General features: G+C 34.8%; 1 protein-coding gene across 2 annotated transcripts in view; it reads right to left on the bottom strand.

Moving 5' to 3' along the window:
* Positions 1–5,359: 5,359 nt before the first annotated feature.
* Positions 5,360–9,898, bottom strand: part of LOC138696927 (atrial natriuretic peptide receptor 1) — a 125,410-nt gene continuing 120,871 nt past the window's right edge. For both annotated transcript variants that reach the window (XM_069822421.1, XM_069822422.1), the window contains exons 23-24: positions 7,871–8,100; positions 5,360–5,890 (exon numbers count right to left, since the gene is read on the bottom strand). In XM_069822421.1, coding sequence (XP_069678522.1) covers positions 5,840–5,890; positions 7,871–8,100 — 281 coding nt within the window. In that variant the 3' untranslated portion in view covers positions 5,360–5,839. The remainder of the gene's footprint in view (positions 5,891–7,870; positions 8,101–9,898) is intronic.

Below are 9,898 nucleotides of genomic sequence, written 5' to 3'. Positions count from 1 at the left end.
TGCGTGGTAGTCCATATTGACAACATACCACTGTAGTTCCAAGCTCTGCCGCTTAACTGTCATGTCCGATCTTAAAAAAAAAAAAAAAAAAAAAACAAGTATAGCGAATAGATACTTTCCTTTGTACTCCCATGCATAAATATACTCCGCTTATACAACAGTTTTCAGCTGTTTCTTCAGTCTTGCTAACATAACCGAGCGAGATATTACCAAAGTTTTACGCTAGTGTACGCTGGAATTTTTTTTTTTTACTTTTGTTTTAGCTTACGTTAGGTTAACTTTGGTTTAGGCTTTTCGTATGCCTTGCATATACGAATGTGTGATAGGTTAGTTTAGGCTTTTCACTAATTCGCTAGAAAACGTTGTTCAGTATGACGGACATAAATACATAATCGAGGATCAGTGACATTAGGTTTGGTTAGTTCAGGTTTTTTGCTATGTCTTGCATAATATACGTTTTTTTTTTTTTTGCAGGCATACCAAAATCCTGAACAAACCAAACCTAACCTGTTACTGATTCTTGTTGATGTCCGCCATATTAGCCAACGTTTTCTACTGAATTACAGGCTTTTCATATGCCTTGCATATACGAATCTGTAACAGGTTAGGTTACGTTAGGCTTTTGATATGCCTTGCATATACGAATGTATGTTAGGTTAGATTAGGGTTTTTTGGTATGCCTTGCATATACTAAAAATTGTCTAAGAATACGCCCTTTCCTGATGTCCGCCTTCCTTTGGCAACGCTATTCTAAATATTTGCCTAAAGATTGCTTTAGAAGAAGTCAAGACACTCTATCCCGGCGGTCTACGAGAAGATTTGGATGACAGCGTTTGGGTTCGGGAATTTTCAAGCACTGGGAAAGGCTGATGATTTATTTTTAGTGACGTTGGTACTGGTCTATGATGAGCGAAACTACTGTATGCCTAATGGCGGATATAAAAGACGAAGTCACATTACGAAAACTGTGTGTCTATTTCGTTATTTTGTTATGTTTTACTATTTTTAGCGATTATTCAATTGATACAAATTATGCGTATTTCACACAACATTGTATAGCATGTTTTATATTCCTGCGTTTCCTGTTTCACTAGAAACCACCATGTATTCACCTCCATTACGACGCATCTCTCATTTCAAACGTAATTTACTACATTGTACAACCATTTTTCTTCCTCCAACTATGATCGCTATAAAATTCTTACATTTTCAACTTCATCTCCACAAAAATTCCCTTATAAATTCAACAATTTTCACTACCAGAATCATCAGAAGTACCTGTTTGCTAGTTTATCCAACTATGTTTATCAGCAAAAATGATTCTGGCCGAAATTGGCTATGCTGCTGCAAAAAAAAAAACTATTTACATCACCCCTAGTGGGAAAGGAACTGGCCACCCTACTCCATTATCTCCTGGCCTAGTTGCCTCATAAATAGTGCCTTATTGGTATCACTTGTGAGGTTCAGTTCTGTCTTCGGACAGTTAACTAAACAACAACTACCGGTAGGCATAAGTAAGTGCAACTAAAAGTCATAATAGTTTTCGCTGCAAATTTAAGAACTTGCAATTTGTATTTTTATGAAGCATCTTCGTTTATAGCTACTTACTCAACATTTTTAGGTCGGTATTACCAAATACCTTACTATAATAATACCGGACAGCTAGCAGTTCTGCGCGCGAACGACGCTGGTGCTGCTACCTAGGCGGCCGGTGTGGAAATACGAAACAAGCTGTAACCAACTGAATGTATATTGTTGTTGGGCTAGTTAGTAGTTTTATTAATTAGTGCTGTGTTAAAATGTAAGGGTGTATATGTATGTGTTGTTTATAATTGCTACAAAATTACAGCATTATAAATTGCTCCAAATCGTACTTTCGATTTCCGAGGAATCATAAAACGTGAGTCAACAACATTCTTTAGTAGGCCTAATTCCTTTTTCTTTGTGTTGATAGAAAAACACAAATTAGCTTTTTTATTTAGACCTAATAAATGAATAGAAGTTAACATGTATCTGAAATTTTAAGGTTTTATCAAATTAAGCATTATTGTTGTCCACATTCCTTTACCAATTATTACGAGCATCAGATTTCTATCAATTTTATCTTTGCAGTTGTCAGCAATGAGTATATAAAGCATTATTGTAAATTCATTCCTAATATCAGAATTGATTTTCTCTCACTAAACCAAAGAAAAATATGTAACAATTAATTACGGAAAGTAATATGAAGTATGCAATATTTCTCATAATATGCAGCTTTGATATAAGCTAATAATTTTACATTAAATATTATTCAGCATTTCTTAAGCGTTACATATATTATTTCACATTAGTAACTCACGTTTTAAACAATAGTCCGAATCTCCCTATGTTAATATTTGTATTTGTGGACGTAATTCCACGCCGCTCCGCTAGATGTCAGGTCCGCGATATTTCGCACTCACTTCAATGTTGCTAGTATACAGCTGTCCGGTATTATTATAGTAAGGTATTTGGTATTACTTAATACAAATCAGAAACAGTCACTGTATTCACAAAATATAGTTACTTAAAGACTTTTAATATTCCACATTTATGCAACAATAGCTCCTGTATTACGTACTAAAAGATTTCGATGCTCACCGCTAGGAGAGCTGATTTACAGTATTGTTGCTATTATTATTATTATTATTATTATTATTATTATTATTATTATTATTATTATTATTACTTACTTACAAATGGCTTTTAAGGAACCCGAAGGTTCATTGCCGCCCTCACATAAGCCCGCCATCGGTCCCTATCCTGTGCAAGATTAATCCAGTCTCTATCATCATACCCCACCTCCCTCAAATCCATTTTAATATTATCCTCCCATCTACGTCTCGGCCTCCCTAAAGGTCTTTTTCCTTCCGGTCTCCCAACTAACACTCTATATGCATTTCTGGATTCGCCCATACGTGTTACATGCGCTGCCCATCTCAAACGTCTGGATTTTAAGTTCCTAATTATGTCAGGTGAAGAATACAATGCGTGCAGTTCTGCGTTGTGTAACTTTCTCCATTCTCCTGTAACTTCATCCCGCTTAGCCCCAAATATTTTCCTAAGCACCTTATTCTCAAACACCCTTAACCTAGGTTCCTTTCTCAGAGTGAGAGTCCAAGTTTCACAACCATACAGAAGAACCGGTAATATAACTGTTTTATAAATTCTAACTTTCAGATTTTTGGACAGCAGACTGGATGATAAGAGCTTCTCAACCGAATAATAACACGCATTTCCCATATTTATTCTGCGTTTAATTTCCTCCCGAGTGTCATTTATATTTGTTACTGTTACTCCAAGATATTTGAATTTTTCCACCCCTTCGAAGGATAAATCTCCAATTTTTATATTTCCATTTCGTACAATATTCTGGCCACGAGACATAATTATATACTTTGTCTTTTCGGGATTTACTTCCAAACCGATCGCTTTACTTGCTTCAAGTAAAATTTCCGTGTTTTCCCTAATCGTTTGTGTATTTTCTCCTAACATATTCACGTCATCTGCATAGACAAGAAGCTGATGTAACCCGTTCAATTCCAAACCGTGCCTGTTATCCTGAACTTTCCTAAGGGCATATTCTAGAGCAAAGTTAAAAAGTAAAGGTGATAGTGCATCTCCCTGCTTTAGCCCGCAGTGAATTGGAAAAGCATCAGATAGAAACTGACCTATACGGACTCTGCTGTATGTTTCACTGAGACACATTTTAATTAATCGAACTAGTTTCTTGGGAATACCAAATTCAATAAGAATATCATATAATACTTCCCTCTTAACCGAGTCATATGCTTTTTTGAAATCTATGAATAACTGATGTACTGTACCCTTATACTCCCATTTTTTCTCCATTATCTCTCGAATACAAAAAATCTGATCAATAGTCGATCTATTACGCCGAAAACCGCACTGATGATCCCCAATAATTTCATCTACGTACGGAGTTAATCTTCTCAAAAGAATATTGGACAAAATTTTGTACGACGTCAACAAAAGTGATATTCCTCGAAAGTTACCACAGTTGGTTTTGTCCCCCTTTTTAAAAATAGGTACAATTATGGACTCCTTCCATTGTTCTGGTATAATTTCCTTTTCCCAAATAGCAAGTACAAGTTATGCCCTAGTAATTACTGAAACCAACAGGGTTAACTGTTCAAATAAACTTCATACTCTTCTCTGTGTGGTAGTTAAAATTGTCTGTAAGTTAATTACTTAGCTTGTCAACAGTAAGAAAGGTATTTGTGACTAGTTGCAGGAAATGGGACCTAAAGTCGGATTTTTTCATTTTTTTTTTTTTTGTTTTTTGTTTTTTTGTTTTTTTGTTTTTTGTAATTTTAAAAAGAGAATGAAATATTGAGTATTTAAAAGAAAAATTCATGGTTCTAGGAGCTATATATTACTTATTGAATGTTGAATGTACTTTTCGAGAAAAATATAATTAAAGTTTTCACTTGTTTTCTTAGCAACTATAAGAAAGATTTAGGCATTTAAGAAGCACTGTGTAAAACTACAGTACGTCCTAGTTTAGTATATAAAAAAAGCCTACAGGTAGTGCAAGATGTCAAAACATAGAAATGCAGTTTTTACACAGCAAATTCATTATTTTTTTCTCCTGTAAAATTTCCTTTCACGACTTTAGGTCCCTTTTCGCGCAACGGGTCACATTTTATTTTCGTTTTTGAACTGTGTGAGTGCTCAGGAATCAGAGAATATAGGATCGCAGGAATTTTTTAAGTAGCTAGTAGTAAAGAAAGAATATGCAACTATGTAATCGTGGCAATTTGATAATTTGCATAAAAAGAAGTGCTTATAATATTTAGTTATTGCATAAAATGTGTAACAAGGTATCATTCACAGTGGCACCATTTCTTACTCTTTTTCGAACAGATGCATTATAAGGGCCAATCTCCTTATTGGCTGAATGGTAACTTATGAATGTTACTGTCGATATGTATTGTTGTTACAATCGATAAAAAATATGTTGCCAACTTCTAAATTAACAGCCAGTTTTATATTCATGACTTGTACTTCAAAATGTAAATAATGGCAGTAATCGTAAAATTTATTTTCCCTGGACCAAAAATATAATACAAACTGACTAAAAACACAGTCATCTAATAACAAACTATTTAAATTCTTATTATTTAATTTTTTAATTTGGTAGCATTTAATGCTTATCGAATATCGAATGCTAAAAACGCTAATCGAACCATTTCTTCCGCTGACTTTTTTTTGCGTTTGTATGATGGGTGGCCCCTATAACACATCTATTCCCTTTTTTATGAGTGCTTCATATTGTAATATAATTCTTGCAATAATTAATAAAGTACGAAGTAAGATTTTTTGTGAGGTACTGTATTTGTTCAGTATTATTTTAAGTACAGTTCATTTGCACATAATTGCTAAGTCTTTTGTCAACTCTTTACAATATACTTTCAATACAAAAATAAATTACAAATATGAAATCAACGAAAAATAAAATAAAACTTTGTTTTTTAATCTACCATTTTGTTATAAATGTTTTAATATTTATGATAATCATAGCTTACTTCAAATTAATTGTGTAGGAAAAGTTATTTATTTTCTTTTTTCTAATTGTTTGCATAAAAATATAAGGTTTGTTTACTACAAGTCTGCCAACGTAGATACCCAAGGAACACAGAATTCTAGTAATATTTTTGAACAACTTTCTTCGTTTGTAGCTTCGGTGATATTTGTAGACAGATTACTGCAGTTTGACTTAGAGGATACCGCATAGATTGAAGGTACAGTTCACAGAGTCTCAGATTCAAATTTACATACACGAACTTTCACTGCATTAGGCTTCACAGTTCGTCATTCGGAACTCAGGAATTTCAGTTGTAGTTCTCTGCAGACAGTAATAAAATGTATAAGAAACAAGATGTTAGTTAACAGATAAGAAACAAGCAACCCCTCTTGTCTTGACATAATTTCTCTGTATACAGGGTGTAAACTATAAAAACTGTTAAAATGTTGGTGGTAGAGCATAAATAACTGAAGGAAAAGTCAAATGTTGTTCTTTATGTGTCATGGTCCCCCCCTCCCCAAAATGTTTTGTGAGACTAACGTTTTTGGAAAAGAGAATAGACAGTCATTATTTAGGCTACTTGTCCGATATGCAGCTACGTTGAAGCAGTCGTTTGTTACTCTGTTTTGTATTGATATGAGTATTAGGCGCAAGGTCCTTCGCAGTGGCATTCACATTCAGTTGAAATGTAAACAAATAATATACTACTATCAGTCTTAAAAACATTATATTTTACAAATTAAAAATAAAATTATAAGATATAATTAAATTTCACTAGATTTTTTGTTCAACAGACCCATATGTACTACTTACACCGGGTGATTCACGAGGATTTCATCATCATCATCATCATCATCATCATCATCATCGGCATTACGGCCCTTATTGTTTAGCCTTAGCCTCCCTCAGAACATCCGACCAATCACTCCTGTCTAATGCTCGTGTTCTCCATCTTCTAATTCCAACTTTTGTTAGGTCAGCCTGAACGTCATCCAGCCATCTCAATTTAGGTCGTCCGACTTTCCTTCTTCCTACTGGCAATGCGTCTAGTAGAGCTTTGGGTGTGCGATTGTCCTCCATCCTGGCTACGTGTCCCAGCCACTCTAACCTTCTGAGTTTTATGTCAACAACAATGTTGATATCTTTATATAATTCATATAACTCAGCATTTGTTTTGATTCGCCAAAACCCTTGCTCATAAGTAGGCCCAAAGATTTTCCGTAATACTTTCCTTTCCAAGGCATTTAAGATCTTTATTGCCCTTTCAGATAGAGTCCAGGTTTCACTTCCATATACTACTATTGTTCACGAGGATTTACCGTCCCTTATTTCCGAAGCCATTCTGAGCAAAAACTGTGATATAAACTTTTGTCCTAATCTCAATATTTTCAAAGTTACATTAATTTGAAATTGATAGTAAAAATACCTTTTTTCTTTAGTTTTAAGGGTAAAATATATTACAAATAGAGAATGAACTATTCAGAAGTGTCATTTCTTTAATTGGCTAGTGTTCTGAAGCTAAGAATATGTTTTTAATTGTTTTGCACAGATTGTATTTTTCAATTTTTAACTAAAAATGACATCATTCTTACGCGCTTATTACAAATCATACGACTGTAGGAACTTGATTCTTTACAGTTAAATTATGCATCCTAATGTACAATCTTAAAAAAATTTACAAGAGTGACGTGATTTGTAACAATTGTTGTGATAAATGCGTAAGAAAATGTAATTTTGTAGTTAAAAATCGAAAAAAAAAAAAATTCTCTACGAAGCAGCTATGGAAATCACAACACATGTTTAGCTTTAGAATACTAGCTAATTAAAGAAATGATACTCCTGGATAGTTCATTCTTTATCTGTAATATTCTTTTACCCTTAAAACTCAAGCGTAATGGTATTTTACAAACAACTTCAAATTAGTGTAATTCTGAAAATATTGAGATTAGGATAAATGTTTACATGATATTTTTTTGCTCAGAATGTCTTCGGAAATAAGCTCCGTAAGGGACGGCAAATCCTCGTGAATCACCCTGTATAATTTTGGCAGTTTATATAGTTTACACTGTAAGCATAATATACATGTTTATAGAAGTGCACATTTTTCTACTGAGCTAACATGGTACAACATAATACAGTAGTTACAGTTAACCAATTAAAGTTGATTTATTAAAGAAGACCATGATCGCACGCATCGGAAAAGTTGCTCATCCGAGAAACGTGGACGGATTTGCTGAGAGCCGATGCATGCGATACGATGTAGTGAACGCTTACCTTTAGGTTACTAAACACAAACTATACCTTTGTGCAGCTGTTTGTTGGGAAGAGCAAAGGATATGGGCTGACGTCTGGTGTGCCAGTGCGCAGTCGTGGTGTAGGAGGCCTAGGATCTGGTTCGCTGCATCCCTGTAGCCAATGTGTTGTTACACAGCCTTTACCCTTCAGCTCCACTTCTCCTCGTAACTCTAACTGGAATGTCCCAAACTTGTCCAGGATTTTTCTTGCATCATCACTGACATGAATTCTTAGAGCTGAAATATTTCACATGCGACACGTTTTATTGGCAAAATTTCGTCAGAAGACAGGTTTATAGACTGTGTGTGTTTAAATTATTTATTTAGCATTTAAATCCATTCTGGAGAAAACATTGTCACTAGTTAAAAATGAATTTGGAAGAGAGAAATAAACGCTTGTACTCATTTTTAAGAAGTCAGAACCAAATCTGTCCTGAAAGCTGAAGATAAAGGAGGAAATGTTTTCCTACGTCTAAGACTTCGCCTTTTCAGTCTAGTCATTTCTTCTATTAACGAAACTCAACTTGTGAAGTCTCAATATAATACCGGGTGTTTCAGAATGAATATCGAGGTTTTAAGGCTTTGTAGTATTTATTAATTTAACGTACAATTATAAATAATACACCAAATGAAAGAGCAACTCAAACAGTTTTGTACGAGCATGCACTGTTTCCTCTGTCTGCTGTTAGAAAGCGTGTTGAACGAGTGAGAGAGTCTTTCACGCGTAGCCCCAAGAAATCTGTTCGAAAGGCTAGTCGTGAATTAGCAATTCCAGCGACGTCTGTGTGGAGAATTTTAAGGAGACGCATATGGAAGTACGCGATTGGTTAAACGACGTTGTACCCGACCGCTGCTGGATTGGCCGAAAGGGACCGAACGACAGAGCTCGTTTCGCATGGCCTCCACGTTCACCAGATCTTACGCCATGCTATTTTTACCTTTGGAGATTCATAAAGGATCGTTTGTTTGTACCTCCTATGCCAACTGACCTACCAGACTTAAGACAGGGGATTGAAGCAGCTGTTGCAACAATTACTCCAGATACACTGATCGTTTGGGAAGAACTCGCTTATCGACTCGATGTGTGCAGTGTGATGAATGGTGCTCACATTGAGCACTTGTAGCAAAACTGTTTGAGTCGCTCTTTCATTTGGTGTATTATTTATAATTGTACGTTAAATGTAATAAATACTACAAAGCCTTAAAACCCCGATATTCATTTTGAAACACCCGGGTATTTATAAAACAGTGGTGTATGGATTACATAAGTTCTTTACAATTATTTTTATGGCCATACCAAATATATAACATATTTAAATGGCTTCTAGAGAACCCGGAGGTTCATTGCCGCCCTCACGTAAGCCCGCTATCAGTCCCTATCCTGAGCAAGATTAATTCAGTTCCTACTATCATATCCCACCTCCCTCAAATCCATTTTAATATTATCCTCCCATCTACGTCTCGGCCACCCCAAAGGTCATTTCTCTCAGATCTTCCAATTAACACTCTATATGCATTTCTGGATTCACTCAGACGTGCTACATGCCAAACTTATACGTCTGGATTTAATGTTCCTAATTATGTTAGGCGAAGAATACAATGCGTGCAGTTCTGCGTTGTATAACTTTCTCTATTCTCCTGTAACTTCATTTCTTTTAGCCCCAAATATTTTCCCAAGCACGCTAAGTATACCTCTTCATAGAACATCTTGTTATTCATCATCTTTTACAATATCCACCTCGCGTCAATGGAATTCCTTGTCACAAAGTATTAGGGGCTGCAAGACAATAAACACCTTTAAGAACAGCTTAAAAGATAACCTTATTAGCATTTCACTCCAATCATACTGATTTAAACTATCACTGACTACATTGTTACTTTTTTCTTTAGACATCATCCTGATTATGCTGTATTTTAATTGTCTCGTAATAATCTCTTTCAATTATCTAATATTATTTGAAATATATTAACATTCTATGTATTTTAGTTTAATTCTGCTACACAGTTTATTTCAGTGTTTAATTAATAGTTCATA

This window comes from Periplaneta americana, chromosome 3, assembly GCF_040183065.1.
Source record: "Periplaneta americana isolate PAMFEO1 chromosome 3, P.americana_PAMFEO1_priV1, whole genome shotgun sequence".
Lineage (NCBI taxonomy): Eukaryota > Metazoa > Arthropoda > Insecta > Blattodea > Blattidae > Periplaneta > Periplaneta americana.
Note: the sequence above shows the minus strand (reverse complement) of the source record. Positions and strands in the feature narration are given on the sequence as shown.